Here is a 26,115-nt window from a genome sequence, read left to right on the forward strand (position 1 = left end):
CATTCAGCACTGTTTCTCACAATATTCTTTTACCTTCAAGGTGAGGGTTCATCCTCTGGACCAGCAGAAAACTAGAAAATGAGATGAGAGTGGTTGAGCAGTCATGCTCACTGCCTGTGAGCAGTGGATACCACAGGGGTCAGCCCTCCTGCTTTAACACTTCTGTCACTGACTCAGTGTCACGACTGAATCCCCGGCAGCACCACTGTTTGTCACACAAGCGTCTGTGAGGAGCAGCCAGCACAGAAGCAGGAAGGAGCATGCTATATGCTGTACTGCAAGATGGATCATACAATCATAGAATGGTTTGGGTTGGAAGGGACCTCCCAAAGGTCATCCAGTCCAACCCCCCCCCCCCCCCCCCGAAGTCAGCAGCGGCATCCTCCACTAGATCAGATTCTCCAGAGCCCTGTCGAGCCTGACACTGAATACCTTCAAGGACAGGGCCTCAACTACCTCCCTGGTCAACCTGTTGCAGCGTTCCACCACCCTCATGGTGCACAACTTGTCCCTAACAGCCAATCTAAACCTGCTCTTCTCTAATTTCAAACCATTGCCCCTCATTCTATCACTACAGACCTTTGTAAACAGTCTCTCTGCAGCCTTCTTGTAGCCCCTTCAGGTATTGGCAGGCCTCTCTTAGGTCTCCCCGGAGCCTTCTATTCTCCAGGCTGAACAACCCCAGCTCCCTCAGCCTGTCCTCGTAGGAGATGCAAAGTGATCCTGGTGAGTCCCCAGCAAGAATGCAGCCACAACAGGGAGCCCTGGAGAGACGTTTCTTGTCTAGGCTGCCCTTTTCCCAAGACAACTTGGACCAAATGATCTGTGCGATCCCTTCCAACCCACCACTCCACGAGTCCCCGCTTCCCGCCCAGCGAGCCCCGGCACGGCGTTCCGAACTGCATCTCCCAGCAGCCACCGCCGGAAGGCTGCCGGCGGCAGCGGCGGTTCCGCCAGCGCCGGGGACGTGACGTGTCCCTCCCGAGATGGCGGACAACCTGCCTTCTGAGTTTGATGTGGTGGTGATAGGCACCGGTAGGAGACGGCGCGGTGCTGGGGCGGGACAGGGGTTGGGGGAGGTAGCGTCGGAGGGGCTGAGCGGGTGGTGTCGGAGTGCCAGTGCTCGAGGGAGGACAGCGGGGAGACCAGGGCAGAGCTGGCGGCTGCGGGTGGGCCGGGGGGACTTGGGGCTATGCTGGGGCTGCTTGTGGTTGATGAGGGTACCTGCGGGGACAGGGCTGCTCCAGTGTCCCGGGAGACTCGCGGGCTGTGCTATGTGCTACTACTAAGACTTGAACGGCAGGATGCTTAGAGATGGCACGGAGGTACCTCTAATTTGAGGCTTTAAGGGGGTCTCCATGCACCCTGTCCCTATGAGCCGTTCAGGGCACCTTCTGCCTCTGCACACCTAAGATGAAGTGGTCCCTCGGTACTTTATAAAGCCTTCTGTGACTTTGCTAGCCTTGGCAGGCCGTTCTCCTGAAACACCTTCCTGTTTGTCGAGTTTAGTTTCATGCTCTCTTTAGTAGTTCTAAAAAGCCAAGCCCCATGTTGTTGTAGTGTATATGGTATATGCTGATAATAGTTTTTTACTTTGTTATAATACAATAACTTTTACAAGGTTTTTTTTCTAACCTCTCTTCCTGCTTACAGATAACCCCAAACTTTTCTTTGCATCCTCCTCCTAAAAGTATGTTTCTCAGTATGTGGATGAACCTAAGGCTGAATGATCGCATAGATCAGATACTTAACTCTATTCTTTTTGGAACTACCAGCACTTTCCGTACCCTACACAAATGCATCCTGTTTCCTGTTCAGGTGAATAATGATGGAGAACTGAAGCATATTACAACACTGTAACTACTAGGCAAATTTTAAAGTAGTCCTTCCTGCCTGATTGCCTGCATTATTGAAATAGATTCCTGTTTTGTAGAACATGGTGACAGTGACCTCCTTTGAACAGATCTTGATAAGCACTCCACCTTAAATTCAGCATTGAACTATAGCCTTAAAATGTTCAAAATACATTGCTACTTATAGGTCCAAAATTTTCACTTGGATTTTGTTTGCATTTATGAAGAGCTCCCACAGTCACTTCAGGATGTTGGTTGGAGCACAAGAGGGAAGATACTTTTAAGTGTTACTGCTTCCCATGTGAAATGGAGAACTGTGTTTTGGAAATTAACTAAAATATCACATAGTGCTCTTCAGATTTAAGACTACTTTTCTAGATATTTTCAACAGAATGAATGAGTTTCTTGATGTAACTGCCGTCTTTAGTGGTTACCAGAAATAAGTAATCCCCTTGCAGTGTGTGTGCAATTGTTCAAAGCATTTTTTATTTAGTTCTGCAGTTTGTGAGAAATAATAAAAATATTATCCCCATTCTTGACCATGAGTCTACTAAAAATGCAGAAGTAAGGTTCTTGATCAAATTAAGAGATTCCTTCTCTTTTCTTATCCACGTTGTGTGGAGTGGAAGCCCTACTAATGAATCTGACTTTTTAATATATGTTCAGATTTGTGGATATTTTGAGCATGTGAGAAGAATGATAAATAATGAAAGGCTGAAGTACCAAACTAAAAGGTGGAAATTCTTTGAGCTAAATTCTTCCTTTGAACTCTTTCTGTATTTGGTGGTACCGTGGATTTATATTAAAGGATGTGGGGTTTTTGCCCACCTGTAGACAGTACTGCCCTAAGTCACATCAAGATCTCCACAATTCTCCATTTTAGGAATTCTTTTATCTTATTTTTGCATTCCTTTTAACTAAGAACATAAATGGTGACTAACACTGTCTGACTGGTTTTTTTAGTCTGTATGAAGTTTGCCAGTATGGAAGATTATTCAAAGTAAAACTTTCATCTCTCTTGTCTTCTGGGAAATGACTCCTGACAGAATATTTCAGCCTTGTCTTTAACTCAGTTTTCTAATGCTGTGACTAATGCTGAGTGTACCTGTGGATATTTGTCATGTTGTCGAAACTAGAACGTTTGTGTTAATGATCTTTTTAACTGCATGCTAATAATTGCATTCCTTCCTCCCTGTGTGGCCTTTTTCTGGTTTTATAGTTTGTACATCTATTAATTTTAGTAATGAGATTGAGTGTTAACATTAGATTTTAATATGTTTTTATTTTGGGCTCACTTAACTGTTTCTCTGTAGTAAGCTTAATGAAAATTGAACTGGAACCTCACACTAACTTTTAGCACTCAGTGATATGTGTAATGGTTAGGTTCAAATACTTCATCAATATTAGACTGGATATTAGGAAGAAATTCTTTACAGTGAGGGTAGTGAGACATGGGAACAGGTTGCTCAGAAAGGTCATGGATGTCCCCTCCCTAGGGGTGTTCATGACCAGGTTGGATGAGGCCTTGATCAACCTGGTCTGATGGAAGGTGTCCCTGCCTATGGCAGGGGGTTGAAACTGGATAATCTTTAAGGTCCTTTCCAACCCAAACCATTCTATGAATATGAATCTGTGAATATTTCTATGGGAAAAGTAATTCAGTTACTGGAGAAAATGCTTTTGCTTAATGAGATCAAACATTTTCTTGTGTGTACAAGTGCAGAGCAAGATGTATGTGTAGTACAAGATCACTAGTCCTGGTTGGGTTCAGCAGCAAAATTTCCATCACTATCATGGAATTTACATAGTTTCACATCATGTGGTATCTAGAGGCTTTCAGTGGCAACACAACATGAAAATTGAAGCTGTTATGATACTGTTCTTTTGTTCTACCCCCTTTTTGTTGAGTATTGAAGTCACTCTTTCCTTCCTCACCAAGCCTCTCATCTCCCTGCGTCTCAATATAGTACTGTGGTCAAGTTACCCACCAACCAAACAGGAATAGATTTATTGGATGGTTCTTTGCCAAAGCAGATATTGTGCAATATCATCAATCCTCAAAACAGATTTGGTATTTTGGAAGGTCTGTACTTTAGAAAGGAATACTATGTGACTTTTGTTTGTCTAAAAAGCCTTGTAGGATCTGGGTTTGGAGCACTGGTTTAAGTGATCCCTGGAGGGATTTGAGGTGGGCATTAGTCATGTTCATTTAAATGAGTTCATTATTGATAAGCTTTTGTGGGGTCAACTTTTAAGTCAGTGCAGGCATTAAAATGGTAGTGCATTTGAGAGTGAGAGGGAACATTATGAGTTCTTTGATAAATATCTCAAAAAGAAGGCTTCTATTTGAGAGTGACACTCAGAGCTAGGAGTCAATGGCAGAACATTTGTGTTTAAGAAGCTGTCAGATGGAAAAATTCATAAGCAAAACGTTCAGTAGCAATGAGTTTGTGGCAGAAACAACTGTAAGTGCAAAGCTTTGCAATGTGGCTGTGCATGTTTGTAAGTGGTGTGGGTAAGGACGCAGGGTCATCCGTAACTTTGAAGTTCTTCGGTTCATTGGATTATATTTGAACTTGGTGGGGCCCTGAGCAACCTGATCTAATTAAAGATGTACCTGCTCACTACAGGGAGGTTGGACAAGAGGAACTTCAAGGGTCCCTTCCATTCTATGATTCTATGATATTCTGTTTTAACTTCTAAAACTTGTCTCTGATACTTCAGAAGGCCTGTATTAACTGCTGCTGAAGTGATAAAGGATGTGGCTCTTTAAAAGGTGGTTGTAGACACAAGTTTGGCTGCCAGTAATTCTAATTTTTTTTCTAAAAAGGAGTTATTCTTTATAAAAGCAGTCACAGTAAATTTTCTAGTTCTATGCAATTTTCTTTCCATTCTGGTTTTCAGTGGTTATAAATAACACATGAAATGACTTTCAAGGTAGAAAGCAGGAATCCATTTTGAAATATTCTATAAAATAAAGAGTGATTTATGGTTTCATATGATTTTGGCTGAAAGCACTCGGGCTTTGCCAGGTCATCAAAGTCCTGTCAGGAGAATCTATTATTTATTGTTCGATATACTGGGAGTGGTGTAAGTACTTTATGTTTATCTTATGTAAGTGTAGTGTCAGGAAAAATAATTTCCAGATATTTAGAAAATATACCTTGAAGAGCTAACCTAAATATTACAGATGTGGATTAGGAACTTAGCATTGAAGATTGATTAAATAAATAAATAAATAAATAGGAAAAGGAGTAATTTTGAATGTTTTTATTGTTGCAGGACATTTTTAGGATGTACTTAAAATGTTTTCTGGTACATCTTCTGGGCTGATACTTTGGTTATGTTATCGGATAAAAGGGCCCAAGTCTTCAGTTTACATCAGCAGCTATTAGAGTTCTACAACAAAAGCTGAATGGAAAACCAGCTGAAGATGTTTTTTTTAATAGAACCATAGAATCATTCAGGTTGGAAAAGACCCTTGAGATCATCAGGTCCAACTATTAACCCTACTCTACCGAGTTCACCACTAAAACATATTGCTAAGTGCCGCATCTAAATGGCCTTTAAACACATCCAGGGATGGTGACTCAACCACTTCCCTGGGCAGCCTGTTCCAATGCCTGACCACACTGTCAGTGAAAACATTTTTCCTAATGTCCAGTCTAAACCTACCCCAGTGCAGCTTGAGGCTGTTCCCTCTTGTTCTGTCACTAATTGCCTGTGAGAAGAAACCAGCACCAATCTTTCCATATTGTCCTTTCAGGTAGTTGTAGAAGGTGATAAAGTCTCCCCTCAGCCTCTTTTTCCTCAAACTGAACAGTCCCAGTTCCCTCAGCTGCTCTTCATTAGACTCATTCTCTAGGCCCTTCCCTTCCCCAGCTTAGTTGCTCTTCTTTGCACCTGCTCCAGCACCTCAGTGTCCTCCTTGTATTGAGGTGCCCAAAACCGAACACAGCACTCGAGGTGATGAGCCTGATCTTGAATATCTCCAGGGATGGGGCCTCAACTACCTCCCTGGATAACCTGTCTCGATGTCCCAGCACCCTCATGATAAAGAATTTGTTCCTAACATCCAATCTAAATCTGCTCTTTGATTTCAAAACATTGCCCCTCGTCCTGTCACTGCAGGCCTTTGCAAACAGTCCCTCTGCAGCCTTCCTGTATGCCCCCTTCAGGTACCGGAAGGCTGCTATTAGGTCTCCCTGGATCCTTCTCTTCTCCTAGCTGAACACCCCCACCTCCCTCAGCCTGTCCTCATAGCAGAGGTGTTCCAGCCCCCGATCATTTTCATGGCCCTCCTCTGGCCCTACTCCATCAGGTCCATGTCCTTCCTGTGTTGAGGGCACCAGAGCTGGATACAGCACTCGAGGTGAGGTCTCACCAGAGCAAAGTGGCAGAATCACCTCTCTCCATCTGCTGGCCATGCTGCTTTTGATGCTGCCCAGGCTGCCATTGGCCTTCTGGGTTGCAAGCTCACATCGTTAGCTCATATCCAGCTTCTCATCCACCAGCATCCCCAAATCCTTTTCTGCATGGCTGCTCTCAATTTCATCTTTCCCCAGCCTATATTGATATCTAGAATTGCTCTGACCTAGATGCAGGACCCTGCACTTTACCTTATTGCACCTCATAAGATTCTCCTCAGCCTACCTCTTCAGCCTGTTCATATCTGTGATTTAAGGGGATGTACTTATATAGGTAGTATTTGTTTCTATAAAAGTTCACAAATACATCTCTTTGAAATTTACCCTTCTATGGGAAAGTAGACCTCTAACTGTAGTAAATAAAGCTACTGCTTCCTTTCTTCCTTCCTCTGCACCACTTCTTGACAGTTGTTAAGAAAAAAAACATACATTGTTTTGTACTGTTCCTCAGTGTCATGGCTGCAGCCTGCTCAGCAGGGAGGTAACTCTCTTCAGGGGATTACCAGGATTCACCTCCCTCGATGTCCTCTGGCTGTATCAATTCTAATTAGCTACCTTTAACTTAAAACATTATATACAATAAGTATTTCAACTTTGATTGCAATCAAATGATAAAATGCCTTTGAAGTTCTATATATACCAAAAGCATACCATGAAGACTGTATAGTGAGCTTCTCCAGAATCAGCTGCTCTTCTCTTCTTAAGAAGAGTTCAGATACAGCAAAATTTATTGCACTTGGTCAACTGTCTGATTCCTGGAGATTGTTTTGAAATTGTCTTTGTTCCAGCATTTTTAATCTATTTTTCTTCCACATTTTATATTATGAAAAAGCCACTTGTGATTTATTTAGTAGATGCAGCAGAGCAAATTAAACATTTAAACCTTTTCAAAATGAATCTTGTGTGATTCAGTAAAACCTTATCAGTTGGATGACTGGGAAGTAGTTTACAGTGAACAACTCAGGAACCAAGATGCTTCCACACATATGAAGCTGTTTAGTTTATAAATTGCTTGGGGCAGGGAATGCATCCATTTAAAGTCAGTTGCAGAGGCAGCACATCACAGCATCACGTATTGCTGCTGATCGGAAAAGACACAATGTGTAAGCCTGAAATTAATTTTTGATTACACAGTGGTGAATTACAACTTTTCATTATTTTCTAAAGATTTAAAAAGCAGTTGGCTTTTTAAGCTGAAGAGGAGAGTTTTCTATCTCAGCAATTGTCTGCAATTTTAATTTTGCTGTGTTGAAACTAAAAGCAGAATTAGTATCTTGATAAGAGTATATAGTGTGGAGCTAACTCCTCTGTTTCTTGCTTATATATTTGTAAAACATTATTCTTCAAAATGAAAATGTGGTTGGTTTTACTTCATAGGGAGGATCCAAAAATTCACATAATGGAGATTTTCTTGGTCAGAGGTTGCTGGAAACAACCAGGTATAGTCTTCAAGGTCAGCTTGCAGCAGCCATATGTGTAAAGATTTATTGAGATTAATCTGCCTCTTATGTATCTGAGAAGGCTATAATAGAGGGAGTGCTTAGACAGCTGGCAGTGAAAAGTAGAGCCATCCAAAATGGACTGTATTCTTCATCATAAGAGTGTCATGAGCCTAGTGTTCATACTGCCTGCTTGCTGGATTGCTTCATTCTGGTGATGCCACTGTATCTGATACAGTCCTGGAATCTCTTGCAGCAGTTTCTGATGTTTTACAGAGATTGCCAGAGAAACAGAAAGGTTTGTAGGGAGTGTTTCTCTTTGTCCATGCTGAAGTGAGCCATGCTGCCCTGTTTTTGAGTCTGATTAGAGCCAGTTTGTTACAATTTAATCAGCTTGTGATTGTTATTTTTCAGTATCTTTCCAATGGGACGCAAGGAGTCCAAGCACAGAGTCTGTAAGCAGCATTCCTTCTGGACCCTTGCTAGAAAGATTTAGGAGTTGATTCATTTTGACTTTGCACTTGTATTTCAATGAAGCATTGTCACAGATTGGCTGTGTAGGTGTCAAGAAGTATCTATGAACTTCTACTTACTGGAACATGTTAGTGATCCAGAGATCACTAATGAGTAAAATCTCTAATTTTATACTTATTTTTATATCTGTCTCTGGATGTAATGCCCTACTTAATTGAAATTTGAAGTGGATGTTTCCTTGAGCAGTCCAGAGAGGCTAATTTACCTAATACTGCATCTGATGAATGGGGGTTAGCAAGTGGAGAAAGAAGGCAATGGCTTTAAGGAATGATGATAGAGATTTCAACTAGTATTAATCAGTCTTCCTTCATTAAGGAAAAACTCTTTATCTTTCTTTTTCCTGGGAAGAGAAATGAAGTGCAGGACAATTTAACCTAATACAAATATTTCATGTGCAAGCAATCTAAAGGGAGATATGAAAGGGTCAGGAAGCACAGAAAGTGTTTATGCTTCTTGATAACAAGCACTGCTATTTCTGAATTGATTCTGCCTCAAATACCAGGAACTTCTCAGTCAGCACATTAAATGGATGCAAGGATTCCACAGACTCTTCACTCTACTATGTAAATCCCTTTTATGCTGCCAGATGTTTATAACATACTGAAGTCTGGATCTGTCACTCCTTTCTTGTGGCTGGGTCATGGGATTCCTATTCAGACTTTTTATTTCCTGCTAATATCATTGTAAATCTGTAAATTGTCTGGATTTGGAACCTGATTTGAGAAAATGGTACATTGCAGTAGCCTTTCAGATACAATAAAATGTGATATGGTGTTTTGCTGTAACTAATATGCGTAAGAGCTTACAAGGAAAATATGGTTAATATTAATTATACCAGAGGGCAGATCTCTTGAGGAATCAGTAATTTGGTGACTGATTTTGATAGCTGTGCAGTCTTTAGAATTTTTAATTTTTAAAAAAAATAATCTAAATCAAAATGTAGATTTTCGTTTAGATCTTGCTGTCCTTTTGTCCAGATTGTTGGATCCAAATCATTACTAAGCTGCCTGCTCAAAGACACACATCATAGTGACACAGGTTGTAGTGCTGTGTCCTACATCCCTTAAGCTGGCAAAATTTGAAGGTGGCTGTTGCCCAACAGGGATGAATGGCAGGAAGAGTTAGAATAACAGAGAAAAACAGCTGAGAGGTCCCCAGCTTCACTTACTCATTAGGTACAAGTGAAACTTCAGAATCAATAGTAGGGGTACAGCCTTTCCCCTGGAGTCACTTGACTTCTGTAATAAATCACTGTCTTGAGGCCAAACTGTGAGCCAGAAGTTCTGCAGTCTGCTCTGTCCTATAGCAAGGGTCTGAACATGTTTCTAAATTTGAATATAATCCTCCTTAGAGGTTTTGACAAGTCAATGTTCAGAAAAGTGTTTCCAAGTAGGAGCAGCTCATAACAAGAATATATTCCTTTGTTACACAATAATCCCAAGGGGACCTATTTGCACAACTGTGTGTGTCCTCTAGGAGATAACGACAGCACCTGAAGCTGACCTAAATAAGTCTCTACCATTTCTCTAAGGAGTCTTTCCCAAGTTAGTTAATTTTATTTAGGTAGAGAGGAACTCTGTATTGCAATGGGCTGTTTGCCAAAGTCTTTCTTGGAAAAGGCTTTTAGAAGTAACCACCATGCAGTCCAGACTATCCACAGTAGGAGTAACTTGCATTTAACAAAGCTACCTCTTTGTGTGCTTTTATTTCTGCTGGGAAAGAGATTTAGAAAGAGACTCCAAGGCACAGTCTTATTTCTGTGGTTTCCCAAGGTTTTGTCACATAAGAATAAGCGATGTCTTGCTCCATCACGTTGTTCCAAGAGCCTCTCCAAAAGCTAAGATGCATGGGCCTTGCCTTTCTTGCACTTTCTCATTCTGTTGCCAGTGGGTACTCAGCGGGCCACAGTATCTTGCAAGGAAAGGATTGGTGAAGAAAATTGATACCAGCTTTCAAGAGTGAGGAAGCTAATTCAAGGAACAATTTCATCCAAGGTTAATGGAAGAACAGACCTCCAACACAGTATCAATTGAATCAAGCTTAAAGCAATCAGTTATGCCCTAGTAGCTATAACTCCAGTCCTGGTCAGCCAGGCAATGCTGGGGATGTTTTACAATATTTTCTCAGTGGCTTTTATCAATAAGGAAAGGGAAACAAGTTTCTCAGTTCCATTTCTAGAGTAATATTGCCTGTGCCCAAACGAGGGAAAGAAAACCTTTTTCAGGACTACAAGGAAAATGGTAGTTGTAGATTCTGTTTCAGATAGTTTATAGATGGAGAGAAATGAGAGGTACACACAAACACTGTTGAAGGACAGCTGAGTGTGGAGTTGCTCTCACATAATAAGGCAATGTGCATCCAAGGTTTTGTGATAGTTCTGAAGTGACTGCTGCAGTTGCATATTTTCTCCTTGTCTCTGTTCAAAGTGGTCTGCATTTTGACTTCTCAACTCAAAAAATTCAACTCTAAAGATTCATTGACTGGTCTATGAACCAAATGTCCCAGGAACTGATGGAATTGTTCATCCTTTTTTCTACCCCTAGAGATTAATTTCATGATAAGCCTTCACGTTGTGGAAAAGTCAGCAATGAAAAAACTGTTGTAACTTGTTTTATTGATTCAGAAAGGGACTGTTTTGGTTGGGTTTTTTTCATTGGTTTGTTTTTTTTTAATCAGTCAAAACAGTAAATGAAAAAATTGCAGGGAAGTGGTAGCTATGTTCCCAGAAAACTTGTCATTCCTGTCGTAAACCTCCTTCCTAGTGTTGATACAAACATTGGTATTTTGAGACTATCAACACCTCTGTGATTTGCTGAATACTGACCATCTACTTCATGTGGAAGGAGGTCAGAAATGACTGAAGATAAGGGTAGAGGGGTTGAACCTCTTCGTTTTAATGGTCGTGTTTGCCTTTTCTGCCTTAAAGAGTTCATGGAAATACAGTTCTGTGTGTCCAAGTCCTGCCAGATGCTTTCTAGACTGCATTTCACATTATAAAAATAATAGACTGGAGTAACCACTTACTATGGCTTGTTCCTGTCTCTTTGAGTGCTAAATTGTCCTTAATATCCCGTTAAAGCTTAACAGCAAGTGAAAGTGGCAAGTGAAAACTGATACAATATTTTTTAATATGTCTTGGCATACTAAATTCTAAAACTTGCATGTTCTTTTAGGTTTGCCTGAATCTATTATTGCAGCAGCATGTGCCAGAAGTGGCCAGAGAGTTCTTCATGTGGATTCGTAAGTTACTCCCATGCTTTTCTTTTTAAAGAGTCAAGCTGTCTAGAAACACATCTGTGTTTATGTCAGCGTGCCCTTCAGGACTTGTCTTCTGTTCATCTGGCATCAAGTAATCTTAAACTTCTGTCTCTACCTTGCTTTTGGGATGTTATTTCCATCAATAGGCAAGTTTTGCACGCTTGCTCAGTAATTTGGAACATCAGTGATGTGGTCAAGGATGCTGTTGATGGCTCCTTCTTTCACACAGGCAGGAATGATTACAGCTTTGCTGCTCTTTGGTATCATTCCTGACAGTAATTATTCCATTCTGTTTGTGTGAGAATTTTAACCTGAGCCATTGTAATTTAACAACAAAATGTTTTCCTAGCATCTCCTTTGTATCAGTTGCCAATGCCTACAGAAGTTAATACGATTCTAATTTATCAGAAAGAAGACAAGTGAAATCTGACTGATAAGGCAGAAGATGAATACAGCACTCTGCTGTCATCCCTCTATCCCATGCTAAATCAGTTTTTAAGAAGTCTGTTGATTCGTAAAGTACTTCTGTTGCTCTTTGAAACAGAAGCATTTGTTGAAGCACTTGTGCCATATTTCACTGCATCCTTTCAAAAGAGGAACGTTTCATTTTACTTCTCTTTACCAATTAGCCCAAGTTAGGAATGGTTTTATGAGCTGTTTAACTATCCACTGCCATGCACACTGCTTTTCAGAACAATTTAGGATCTTTCAGCCTTGTCTGATTTGTATACTTCCTCAGCAAAATATAGCAGCATGACTCAAGTCTAGAGCTCTTGTTTCTGAGGCAAGCTTGAGATCAAGTGCTGGAGCCTCAGCTGACCAAGACAAAGTGTGAAAATATCTGTCTGTGCCATCTAGCACTTCAAAACGCTATTTTCTCATCACTCTTGGTGATTACTAAGCAGCTTTTGAGGCAGCTTCACTCTCTGTGCTTTTCTAGAAGATAACATGCACAATGTTAGGGTTGGAAGGGACCTTGAAAGATCATCCAGTCCAACATCCCTGCCGGAGCATGACCACATAGAGGAGGTCACTCAGGACCACATCCAGGTGGGTTTTGAAAGTCTCCAGAGAAGGAGACTCCATAACTTCTCTGAGCAGCCTGCTCCAGTCCTAGGCAGGACTTGATGCTCCATGTTTAATGTGGAAACCAAGACAGCTCCCATGATTGCAATAATTTTAAAGGAAGATGCAGCTACGTGGTACTGATACTGAAATTACTAGAAAGACCTCATGCATAATGTATAAGGGTAGGTTGATTTCAAACACTGATTCGGTAATTCTTAAGTTAACTTTTGAATTGCTACCCAAAATATGTAAAACTTTGTTTTAGAATAAGCAGATTTAAAATGAATAAAGTTGTTATATTTGGATTTTAAGCTTAATGCATCTATTACCCATAGACTACTTAGAATTTGCTAAATGAACCACTTCTGTTATTTCAATTTTTCATATTCATTGGCTATTAAAGTCTGCAATAATAGTTAGTCACTGGAACTTGATTTCTTTCCTCCGTGCTTATTTTTAGCTATGATGAAGAGCCTTTCAGAAAGCTCCCAGAAGCAGGCAATTACAACTGTGGAATACAGATTTTGTTTATTACTGTTTTCACTTAAATATGCTCATTTACATTCACACTTGCTTTTGTTTTTGTGATGAGAATGAAGGCTTCCAGGTCTGATTCCTTTCTCATGTGGAGTTATTTTCCATCTCTAGGGCAGGCTAAGTGAGAATAAGGTGTCCTTATCAAGGTGTTCTTCACTCACATTAATAGTTGCTGGTTTAGTTGGTGGGTATGCTCACTGAATCATGGTCTGGAATCCATACTGTGCCAAAAAAAATTAGAAATGTTTATACTATACAACTCCTTCCCCATTACAGGGAAGCATTTCAAGCCATCTGCTTTGTGTGTTTAAGTGAGTACTCCTTCAAAAAAAACCTACCAAACCCAACAGAAAATCCCCACCCTGATGCCATTTGAATTTCAAGTGAAAAGTCTTAGAAAGCTTGCTAGAGATTCATCTGAGTTAAAACATTTGATTTTCTTCTACTCTCTGTCTAGTTTAGTATACAGGTTTCTAGATGGTTTTTCAGGAGTCATCTGATCAAGGTAACAATAGATTTGAAAATCCATCACCAAAACCATTCTTTATATGCAGAATATCACCTTTTAACACGATCTTGTTGTTCATGGTCATGGGTTTAATTTTTTTCAGAGTATAATAAAATAAGCTTTGGGGTTACTGAGATCCTTGTTTGTGTCAGATGTGCTGCTCTTTGCAACGCACTGAGTGAAGTTAGGCACAAGGTACAGAAAACTTACCTAGATGAAGTCTTTGTTTATAGTTTGCTCGCACTCATTACCTTGTGTACATAATTTTATTGCTTTTAATCTCCAGCCATGTTTGCATTTATCATAATATACTGCATAGGTGATTATGGAAGATAGTTTTGAAGTGGTCTATTATAAAATACTAAGTTCTAAGTTTGATTTATAAACACTGTCCAAGCATTGCCATCAACAGTAGCTAATCTTATTCAAAAGAGTCACTTCACTGCAGTGTTGCCATAAATTCCTGTAGACTAATTTTAAACTGAAGTTAGCTTCTGCCAAATAGTAATTGAAGAAGCTCTATTTCTCTGTGCCAGCTATCTGTCTCAATAAATGTAAAATCTGTGGTTCTTTTCAGAGAGCTACATTTACTGTAGATATTAATGAGCTGTTGACATGTGAAATTTCAAGGATATTTGTTAAGTGATTTAGAAAAGTAATTTGCAATTTAAAATGTGGAGATTGGCACTTACTTTAAACTGGAAGTTGCTGCAGAGAGGTAGATCAAGACTGAAAGTTGATTGCTTGAAGTGAATCTACTTCCCATATTAATTGTTCATATGTGTAGGACTTTCTGCTGATGGCTTGCTGAGTTTTCTACTTCTGGTCCTTTGCTTATTTGGTTCTTGTAATTATCTATCTATATTTATGTGCTAGTTGGGTTACTGAGGATGGGGCAATTAGAAGTGAGCTGTGTTTAGCTACATTTTGGATTTGATTTTCAGCATCAAGAATCTAGCTTTTGTAGGCTATAGTTGTATTTTCCACATCCTTCCTCACTGACTTATTTATCTTTTCATGTAGAGTTTAATACAAAGGCAAGGGAGTGCAAACAGGCAGGGTTTTAACTCCCCTTATATTGCCAGTTTGTTCTGTGTACTTCTCATGTCTTAGTTCTTCACATCTGGTGCTTTTATAATTTTTCACCTTACTTTGCCTGTAGAGTACTTAGGTGTTCCTTGAGTACTAAACTCTTCTACCTGAGCTTCCAAAAGGACACTGGGCACCTCTGCCTGCCCCCCTCCAAGATACCTGCTTTTATAGTTTGTTTCACTTTTGCTAGACAACCTGTCTTACTTTTTCCAGAACTTGTAAAATATATAATGTAATACAACCTGTGTCTTCATAGAGCTTTCCTTTTGATCCTTAACTTCTGTGAAGTGAGGTAGCTGTGTTGTTACAGGAACCAGAGCGAAAAGGTTACTTCTAAAACCAGGACAATTCCTTGCTAGAAAAATAAAGGACTTGCTTAACTTTCAGTAAGGAAACCTAGGCAGAAATTCTTTGTTCTGGTGTCTTTTGACCTCTTTTTGAAACAGCTATTTTTATTTTCATTTTGTTCTGGATCTGATCTCACAGAAAAGGTAATAGAGAGTGAAAACCGGTCTCAGCTGGTCTGTGATAATTACGTTTGGTCATGTTCATATTCCAGGACATAATCTAATGCACAAGTGACTGCCACCATCACCCTTCTGTTGAGCTGAAAGATCTCAAGAGCTGTTTCAGGTTAAACCCGCCCTCTTGAAGGCAAGGAAGTCTAATACAATTTCATTCTCCTAAACACTATTGCTGTGCTGGAATGGGAATTTTTAAGGCATGTGACTGTATACTTAATAGGTAGCATGTGAAAAATTATGGGCTTGAAATAGTAGTCATGTTGTGTTCAGATCCTTACAATCGATGTGGCAGTAGCTCCCTTTGCAAAGGACAGCTACTCTGATGGGTCAAGACTTCCTTCTGAAAGATCAGATGCAGGGTGGACACATAGAGGCAGCTCTGGGGAGCAATCATGAGGCATCAGCAGTTTTTCTTCATCCATCACCAGCTTTGATTGTTGTACCATGGCTGTTATGACATGCCACTGAGAAAGGTCATCTTCGTAACAAGCAAGGTCCATGAAGTGCTTTTCCTGTTCTTGCTTGTTTTACTTGTGTATCTCATGCTCTCAAAAGTGTTCAGTTTCTCAAACTGCAAGCTGTCTTCAAAAGGACATGTTAACTTGTTTTGGATTCCAAGAATTTTAATTGGTTGGAAGCACTTTGCAAATTCAGTGTTCTGGATTGGGATTTGCCAATTCTTTCAAAGTCTTTGTAGAAATAATGGAGTTAGTAACTGAGAAAAAAACAAAACAAACCCAAGCCCCAACAACTATTGTAGAAGAGAGAATTAAGCTTTTTGCAGAGGTAAAACTGCGCTTGGGTTACATTTTCAAACCCTTTCAAAAATAGCTTCAGCAGCTCTGCTGTTAGCTCTGAACTATAGATCTCAGATTTGCAAAATGTGAAAGCAGCAGTATTTTAATTCATATGAAAATACAGATAATACAAGAGAAGTTTTGAGCAAATGTCATCTAGGGAATAATGAATGCTAGAAGAAAACATCTGTGCTCTATCTGACTTGGTAGAAAAATTATTTTTTAACACTGCTGTTATACTTTCAAAATGTTTCATATTCTTACTTCGAGGATAATTGAATTATAACCCTAAAAAAGAGAGAGAATATCCATCTTTGTAGTTGCCAATATAGCAAGAGAAGAGAGGAGCTTAGTCCTTGAGATTTTGGGACAATATTTTAGCTTTAATTAGGCTTTGATCTTGACCACTACTTTAAGGAATTCCTCAATTCATCTTCAGGGCAATTATAGCAAAAATATTTGGTTACAAAGAACGTTTCAATGTAAAACCATTAGTCAGCTCTTTGCAGAATTCCTCTTGAAGATTTCTACTAAAAACTTTGCTCATTAAGTCAGTAATCACGTTTGGTCTACCTTCTTTCTGTTGTGTTTTCAGATGAGAAAATTAAGCAACCCCAATTCATCACATAATGCAGGGAAAACTAATTAAAATTCCGGGGGGGGGGGGAGAAGGGGAGGGAGGAAAATCATCTGGAAACTGGTGCTTCAAGAGAAGATTAACATTTAAGGTGGTACAGCATAACTTGGAAGAGGTGCTCAGATGCTAGGGGGAAGGAGGGACAGCTGTGATTCATTTTCCATTTGAGAAAGGCCAAACTGTCTTCTTAAAACTGATTGAGCTTCAGAAGAGCATTAGAGAGTGATTTGTTGAAAAGATTGATTCACATCAGTGGTGGTTAAAAAGAAAAGCAATTTCAAAGGCAAGTCCACCTGATGAAGGGAGGAATGCCTACATCAAAGGTGTCACAGCTCACAAATAAACTTTTGTAACTTTCTGTAAAATAACATATTGATTTCTTTTACAGAAAGTTTTAAGTACTCTAAATATGCCTGAATTCATAGTGGGATGGATTCAGGAAACCCAGTCCTAACTTCAGGCAGGTGTTTTTGGTCGTTTGTGATCAATGGCTTTGCTTGCTCTGACAGCCAGATTGTATTTCGTATTTAAGGAAGCTTGCAACTAAAGCAGCAGATTCCTTTAATAATAAATTTTCATGCCTATGCCTTTTAAAAATCCCAGAGGTGGCAGCTAATAAATGGATATTGATTTTTTTATTTAGTAGAATCTTAAGAAAAAGCAAGAAATTAACCTGCACCATTCATAGCTAAAATGAAGCTGGAGATCGTAGTTGCATGCAACTATCCATTGTTTTACAGGCTGAAATCGGACAGTCAGGTATTTCATATATTGAGTCCTCACTGTTTTGTACTCTAGGTGATACCAAATAGTGGTGCTTTGTACACCCACCCATGTCATTCACATCATGAGGTAGCTATGAACTCCTTTGTGCAGCTGTTTGGAGTTTCTGGCTGGCAAGAGATCTGCAGCTGGCACTTCTGCTTTGAGTAACTACGCTGCAGGGTAGATTACCTGTGTTACCTTGAAGTATGGAGCCAGTCCTCCCAGTTCATGGCCTTAAATGCCATATTCTGTTGTTGAAGCCACCTTTGTTCAGTGAATGCTGAATTTTGTTGTCTTTGCAGAAGATGTCCTATTTATGTTCTTTACTGTTGCCCTGCAAGTAGCTGAAAGACTTTTCTAGGTCAGTTTCTAGTCAGGAGCAATTAGGGTTGTTTAGCAGACATCTGTCCTTCATATGCTAAGTAAGCACCGTGGTACAGAGCATCACCCTCTGCTACTGTGTAGAGGCTGACACTCCTAATGAAGTCTTCGTCAGTGCAGATAAGTCTTGTCAAAAACATCCCATCTTAAACAGTAGTATCAAACCTGAATTTAATTTTTCAATTTCATCACACTGTCTCTAAAGTTTAAAAGTGGAGGAGGTTATGATAAGATTCTAAGTTCATTTGATTTAACAATCTTTGCATTATTATGTAAAACATAAAACCCATCTTCCTCCCTAAATGTGGTTGGGTTTTTTTAGTGCATGTAAGAGCATGAGCTAGCCATTCAGAAGGATATTTTTGGTATCTTTTGTGCTTCTGAAGTGCCAGCATACAGTACCAGAAAACAGAGTGAAATTCTGAACTGGCTTTTCATTTTGGTTTCTTTATTTATTTTGCAAGAAGCAGGGATTTTTTCAAGCTGTAATTGCTCTATTATTTTTCCTGTCAGAGTTGTTAAATAGTTAAGATGCATGATAACAAAAGCTAATTAATCCAAATGCTGTTTAGAGAAATATGGATGGAAGAATTTTAAAAAGAGAGTGGAGACTTTCTTTGACTAACAGAAGAACTATTAATTTTCTGTGATTTAAAAGAAGTAAAATAGTGCTTTTCATGAAAGAAGGTGGCAAATAGACTGGGAAGTGCTTGGGGATATCTGATGGTTGTGTACAAATCAGTTGCTTTGGCTCCACCTACAGTATATGCAGTTCAATAAGAGTTTTGCCAGAGCATCTTAACAGTCTGCAATAAGCATAATCTATTCTGTAAGCAGCAGTTAAATAACAGAGTGAACTTTCCTTTGTGTGACATAATGGAAACCAGAGATGTTGTTTCTACTGTCTGGACCCAATTTCAGTTTGCTTAACCCTTCTGTGCTTAGCCACCTCATGAAGCTCTGTTAGTTTAGAAGTGGCATGCAATGCAGTTATGTTAAATTCCAGATCAGCTTCAGCCAGAAGCAGCTTGGCTGTGCTTATCTGATAAAGCCATTAGGTCCTGCCAGAACCTGGACCTGGGAGTGTGATAAGGGTGCAAGAAATCTGAACTACCTTCTCTGAGAACTTGGTTGAAACGGGCAGACTTGTCTCGGCTCCACTCTTAGGTAAAGATGTCTGCAGTTGATATATGTGTTTGAGTTAGAAGTGTAGAGTTAGTGCTGGCCAAGAGGGAGTATTACCTGTATTTGCATTTGGCTCATAGAATGGTTTGGGTTGGAAGGGACCTTTAAAGGTCAACTCGTCCAACCCCCTTGCAGTAAGCAGGGACATCTTTAGCTAGATCAGGCTGCTCAGAGCTCTATCAAGCCTGACTTCGAACGTCTCCAGGGATGGACCATCTAAGAGCTGGAAGCCACAGCTCCACAATCATGGAATTGTTGCTGGTGTCCCATATGCTTTTCTCAGCACCATTCATGTTACTCTCTGAACACTTTGCTTTTGTACCATAGTCTCTTTGGTCAGAGCTGCATACAGATGAGTGAGAAATTAAAACTTTTCATCTCATTAAGAGCTGTGAAATGTTTTAACAGCTTTTATATTCTGCATCTGTAAAATCTCTCATGGAAAATATTTTGAATGTCTTTTACTTGGTGATTTTTACTCTAAACCTGGGAAAGTTGTATTTTTCTGTCCGAGTTTCACTCTCTGTTTTTTCTTTACAGGAGAAATTACTATGGTGGAAACTGGGCCAGCTTTAGTTTTTCAGGACTATTGTCCTGGATTAAAGAAAATCAGGTAAAAATTTTACAGACTACTTCTTTTAACATTCCTTAACATTAAATCTTGGTCGTTTTCATAATTTATTGCAAGACAAATTACCACAATACTGTTTCTCCTTAGTAACTTGACAGATCAAAGAGGTTTCTAGTTTCCAGCTACATTGGTAAAGACCTAACCATCTGGCATAGCATTCTAGGACTCTGATATGCCTGGTTTATTAATGCTCTTACCTGAGACCAAGCAGACTGGTGCTCAGTCATACTTTTTGGGTTCTTGACTTTCTGTAGAAGCACTGTTTTTCCAATCCCCAGCCTCTTCTGTAAGTGATAATCTGCTCTTTTCCATTTCCTCATTGATTACTTTCCACACTGATGTTTCAGTCTCTTGTTTTTTGTGTGCTTTTAGCCGATTCTTCTTAAATGGGAGAAAAGCAGTTACTGGATCCTTCCATTGGAATGTTCTATAACCAGGACAAAAAGATTAATGTTGACAGTGTATTTGTCAGTGACCAAAGTTTATCTAATTCATGACTGTCCACTGGAAATCTTCTGGAGAGGGTATTTATTTAGGAGATTGAACTACATTAGCAAATGGATGTTCCTGTTATTTACTGAAGTGTTATGAGCCTGTTGGTCTGCCTCATGGCTCATTATTACATAATGCTACCTTCTGGTGTAATCAGAGGAGTTGCTCAAGAGCAGAAATTAATATTCTCAGAACTTAATATTCTGTTACATGAGTTAGAGATCCCTGTGTGGAGAGATTAATATAATCCCCAAAGAACTGTATTTTTTTCATACAGTTTACTTTCAAAGAGTTCTGTCCCAAAGTTTGGAGTTCATCTAGCTGTGGCAAACCTGTATTTTAGTAGACTGAATTCAAAGTTATATTCAGCTCCCTACTAAAGCTTTGATTTTATTTAACACTGTATTTTCAGATTACTAGAGCTGGCAATGTAGTACAAAGGTTGGCATGCTACAATAAAGTAACCAGCTCTAACTGTTGCAACTCAGAGAATCTGATCAGAAGAAACATTGAGGCATTTTAGATGGTTTTCTCTCTTTTTCTTTTTCTTTTGAGTCATTTGTGACTACAGAGACTTGCAGTTAAGGGCAGTTAGCACAGGACAAAATATAATTTTGTAATTGTTCTTTGAAAGGAAAAGACTGACAGAAGTGAGGAATGTGAAGACTGGAGAAAACTTATCGTTGAGAATGAAGAAGCTATTTCTCTTAGCAAGAAGGATAAAACTATTCAACATGTAGAAGATTTCTGTTTCGGCGAGTAAGTATAAAACTAGAAACGTACCACTTCACATGGCCAAAGGGAAGCAGGCTATGCTTTTGGCTCCAAGCATCTCACCATGCTACCGTATTGCATGTTGTCTCAAAAAGTAACTTTGGCCTCTAAGATGTGCTTAATGTCCTTGTGCTTTTGTTGAAATCACTTGGCTTCATTGAAGTTGACTGATCGTTCTGACCTGGATGCAATACAATTTGTTGACCAACTTTGAGAGTAGAAAACAGAAGTGTTGTGCGTGTAGGTGGTAGTAGTAGCAGGTGGTTATGCGCTACCATCTATTAAATTTTTCCATTCTTAATTTGGCTAAAAGCTGCTATTCTCATACTGAAAAATCAAACTCAGGTGCATATAAAATTAAGTACACAAGAATAGGAGCACAAAGAGATAGTAGTACTGTAACTATGAAATACTTGTGCTGTAGTGATAAAGTAACATTTGCCATTTACAATTTTATGTTCAGTTCATTTATCTTACTTGTGATGCTTACCCATGATGCTTTAGAGGAATTGTGTGGTGAAAGACTCCTGGCCTTTTTGGGCTGTCACCTTCTTTCTGTTTGAAGTAACGTAACTCAGCTCTAGAGGAGTGTGCCCAGCAGGTCAAGAGAGGTGATTCTGTCCCTTTACTCTGCTCTTGTGAGATCCCCACCTTGAATACTGCATCCAGTTCTGGTGTCCCCAGCACAAGAAGGAAAGAGGGCTGTTGGAGAGAGTCCAGAGGAGGGCCATAAAGGGCTGGAGCACCTCTGCTATGAGCATAGGCTGAGGGAACTGGGGCTGTTCAGCCTGGAGGAGATAAGGCTCTGGGGGGACCTTAGGAGCTGCCTTCCAATACTGAAAGGATCTTACAGGAAGGCTGGGAAGGGACTGTTTGTAAGTGTGTCTAGCAAAAGGACCAGGGGAAATGGTTTAAAGGTGAGGGAGAGCAGGGTTAGACTGGATCTTCTGGAAGAAGTTCTTCAGTACGAGGGTGTTGAGACTCTGGAATAGGCTGTGCAGGGAGGTTGTGGATGCCTCCTCCCTGGGGGTGTTCAAGGCCAGGCTGAATGAGGCCTTGAGCAGGTGAGTCTGGTTGAGAGGTGTCCCTGCCCACAGCGGGGAGGTTGAAGTAGATGATCTCTGAGTCCCCTTCCAGCCTAAGCCGCTCTATGGTTCTATGAACATGTCAGAGTACATGCTCAGTTTGAAACACACACATTTGTGAATGTTTGTTGCATAAGCATGTGAAGAGTAGTATACCATCTTAGGACTGATCTGTACTGAGTACCTTTTAGTTAGAGAAGATTCTGCTTTTAAGCATTTAATTTAACCAGAGAGTGCAATGCTGTCTCTCTAGATAATCATCAAAAAAACCCTAAGGCCACAAGGAAGAATGCTAAAATTAATAATCTAGCAAAGAAAAGTTTTCCAAAATAACTGAAAACTTCCTGAGAAAGTTTATTGTTTCACTAACATTTTACACATTCTGGTTGGATTCTGTTGGTTTTGCTTAACTTTTGTAACTCCTATGAAGTAACCATTAAACATTTATTTTGAAAGAATAAACAGCTGGGTAGCAGTATAATATACACAGTGCAAATCTGAAATGAATGGCCTTAGAACAAAGTGCATCCATCAAAGGAAAAGAATACTGTGTCTACAACAAGCTGTATTGAAAAAAGGCAAATGGCTGAAAAATAAATAGTGAACACCTGTGCTGAATAAATTAACCAGCTGGTTGGCAATTTTTCATTTGACCTATCTGAAGGGGTTGCTGTTACAAGGCATTAATAAGACACATTCATTTGAAGATATTCCTTTGTTAGTTCCATTAATTGATGAATGGTGGAAGATAATATTCTAAATTTACACAATAATTTGTCTGCAGATGTATTATTTTTTTCTGAAATAGGAGAATTGGCTGTGCAGAAGTTCAATTTGAGTCGTTTTTATAGACAGTTCTTACATTATTCAGGCATATTTGTTCCTACAGGAAGGATGTCATGGGTTTAGATCATATACAGGTTTTAGGCTTTCAGTACAAAATGTGTAGATCTGCAAATCATGCAGATTTACCTATTCATTAATGGGAACTGAACAGAGATTTGAAATATGTAAATATAATATTTCTTTAACACTACTTTCAGAGTGAGGTAGAAAAAATAGTGTACTGTGAGTCCAGATTTTATTTTTGTTTAACAAGTAATAATCAAATATGTTAAAAATGAGACTGAACTGCATGCTGATCTTAGGAGAAAGTAGAAAGAGAACTTGCCTATGAATTTTTCTGTTATAAAAGGCTCTAGGATGGGTTAAATAAAAACTTCATTCTTAGTTATTGCATCGATGCTTTGGGGGGTTTCGTAGACACCATGTTCCAAACTCCTAACAGAAACCCAAAAATCCAAGGAGAACCCTTGAATTTAACTGACTTCCTTTTGTGTTTCAGGAGAGAGTACTTGTTTTTCTTTGATATTTCACAGTTATTTAATGGATACAGTAGGAAGCAAAAAAAAATCCATAGTTAATGTACAGAAACAGATTTCTTTCATTAGTGCTTTCTCCTAGTGGTTCCTGCATTTCCCAGGGCCATATTTTACCCTGTTCATGAATAAGTGCTTCCTGGTGGCTGTACACAAGCTGAGAGCCCATGTGAGCTCCCCAAGTTCATGAGTGAGGAGCAGCTTTTGAAGGACACCTGGGCTTGGTTCCTCTGTTAACAGAAATCCTGCCCCCAGCTTCCATCTGTAAGGCTACAGATGTGTGAGGGAGTGTTTTCCATGTACACTGAAGAGTTCCTTGCTGTTCAGGGAATTTTAACCATCCTGTTAGTTACTGAAATCTTGTACTGTATGTTTTCAGGTCACCTTTAAAATCATAGTTCATTAGTTTACAGCCAAGATTAAATTGTTTTTTCAGTGCATTAATGGCTTGTGGTATAAAGATAAAAAGATAGTGTGAAATTATTGCTGAACTCCTTTCACTTACAATGACATTGATTTGATTCATCTCAGCTGGTATCAACTAAAATTCTGAATTCAAAACTGTAGTTTCTCAGGTAGATGTCATTGAAGCTCAAGATGAAAAGAGTAGATGAGATTAAAAGTGGAGGTCTGCTTTGTAAGAGGAATTTTAAAGGATTCTGTGGTGAAAAGGAAATGAGCTATAGAGTAAATACTGTGGTAGTGTCCCTCCTTTTTACTGGATGCATCTACTATACACAAATCTGCATAAAACAACAGCACTGTTGCATAAGGGGACTTTACTCTGGCTGGATGTTACTTGAACAACTCACTGGAATGCAAGATTGGAGTTGGAAAAGTAATCTCTAAGTTTTACTTGAAGTTCAGGGCAGTTTCATGGACTTGCTATGCGAAGAGATGCAAAGTAGCTGTAGAAACCTCTTCTGTTTTCTTCTGTGAGTTTGGTTTTTAAAACATCTGAATTCAATGACTTTAATGCATTTCTGCATTTCAATTTTTAATCCATAGGAAAAACCTAATCAGGTTGCTTTACTGTTTCTTAAAAATACTGTGTTTTCTTTGTTTCTGTAGCCATGTGTTGTGTTTCAGTGCACTGATTTTCAGTTAAAGCTCCTGTCTTTTGAGCCCATGGAAGATAGGAATGACAATTTCTGTGGGGATTTTTAAATATTTTTTGTTTTGTCTTGGGGTTTTTTTTTGTTTGGTTTGGTTTGGTTGTTTTCCTCAGTAGAAATACTCCTCTTGAATGACAGCTTTGGAGTTGAAAAAAAACAGAATTCTTTAGTGGATGGTGCACCTGGTTTGAGCAGGGTAAAGAAATTCTAATGCTTTTCATAGAACCACTTGAGCTTTCTATTCTGTCACTGACTCTAAACAAGTGTTTGAGGCTCTTTAAAAGACTGTTTTCCCCTTTTCTTACCCTTCTGTTTTCAACCAGTCAGGATGCAGCTGAAGACGTTGAAGAAGCTGGTGCACTGTCAAAGGTGCCTGGTTTTGGAGCCTCTGCTGCTGAGGGGGTTGCTCAGGCATCAGAAAAAGGTGGCCCACCAGTGGAGAGTGCCTCACCAGCAGTGGAGAGCCAGGAGCCAGAAAAGGCTACAGACTCCCAGCCAGCAAGTGCAACAGAAGGGAATGATACAGAAGTAACCTCTGAGAACGAGAGCGCTCCTGGTGCTGCTTTAGGCAAGAATGCTCTGGAACCAGAGAAGACCGAAGCTGCACCTGCAGATACTTCTGCCAAAGAACCGAAGAGGATCACATATTCCCAGATTGTTAGAGAAGGCAGGAGGTTTAATATTGATTTAGTTTCCAAGGTAGGAACTGAATGACACTCTTCATATAAGTACATATAAGGACTTTGCTGAAAATACTGATATTTAAAAGAAATCTTAACCGTTGAGGAGGGCTGGCACAGTACCTTTGAGGCAAAAACGACTTGAGAAGTAAGCAAGAATTAGTACCCTTAAACTAAAGAAAAGCTATTTCATGTGTGCTCTTCAGTGTTTATAACCAAAAAGACCATAAAATATAGCTGACGAGTGTCCATAAGAGTAAATTTCCTGAAACTTAGTGCAAGATTGTGCTATTTAAATAGTACAATTAAAAAATGTGGATTTCTCAGCAGGGAGAGTCACTCTACATGCAGATCTCTGATGTTTTTTAAATAAAAAGCAATTTTCCTATTGGAGTGCTTCCTGGGTTTTAGATTTTCCTGTAAATTTATAGATCAGGTAGCCCAGAGACCTGTCCAACCTGACATGGAATATTCCCAGAGGTGAGGCATCTACTTCCTCTCTATACTCAGACTGAAACACAGAATTGTAATCAATTTTATTGGAAGGAAAAAGTAATTACAGCTAATATGTAACACAGAGCTGGCTAACATTAGTTATTATTGTGTTGAATTGCATTTTACTTAAACTTCTTAGTCTGACATTTTTGTCATGTTATTTACACTCTAACATGTACTTCACAGTATATGGATATGACTGCAAATTGAAGTTGAATGGAAGTTTTTCTTAACTTCTATGCTTTAGACTTTGCAGTGGGAAGTTTTTTTGAAGTTGAATGCCTATCTTTTCATATTCTGCATGAAAAGACTTTAAAACCTCTGGAAACTGAAAAAAAACCCCAAACTTTCTTCACTAACGTATTCAATTATCTGTGGTGACACTACAAAACACATTATTTCAAGTGTTATTTCTGTAGATATGTAGATACCACTTTCATGCATCATTGGAATGACATA

At 39.4% G+C, this 26,115-nt stretch overlaps 1 protein-coding gene across 1 annotated transcript in view; it reads left to right on the forward strand.

Annotated features, from left to right (window-relative positions):
• The first annotated feature begins 986 nt into the window (after nucleotides 1–986).
• CHM (CHM Rab escort protein) overlaps nucleotides 987–26,115 on the forward strand; it is a 58,419-nt gene continuing 33,290 nt past the window's right edge. The window contains exons 1-5 of the mRNA XM_054388825.1: nucleotides 987–1,035; nucleotides 11,427–11,493; nucleotides 19,546–19,618; nucleotides 20,763–20,887; nucleotides 24,805–25,180. Of these exons, the coding sequence (XP_054244800.1) occupies nucleotides 987–1,035; nucleotides 11,427–11,493; nucleotides 19,546–19,618; nucleotides 20,763–20,887; nucleotides 24,805–25,180 (690 nt within the window). The remainder of the gene's footprint in view (nucleotides 1,036–11,426; nucleotides 11,494–19,545; nucleotides 19,619–20,762; nucleotides 20,888–24,804; nucleotides 25,181–26,115) is intronic.

The sequence above is a fragment of the Indicator indicator genome, chromosome 17, assembly GCF_027791375.1.
Source record: "Indicator indicator isolate 239-I01 chromosome 17, UM_Iind_1.1, whole genome shotgun sequence".
NCBI lineage: Eukaryota > Metazoa > Chordata > Aves > Piciformes > Indicatoridae > Indicator > Indicator indicator.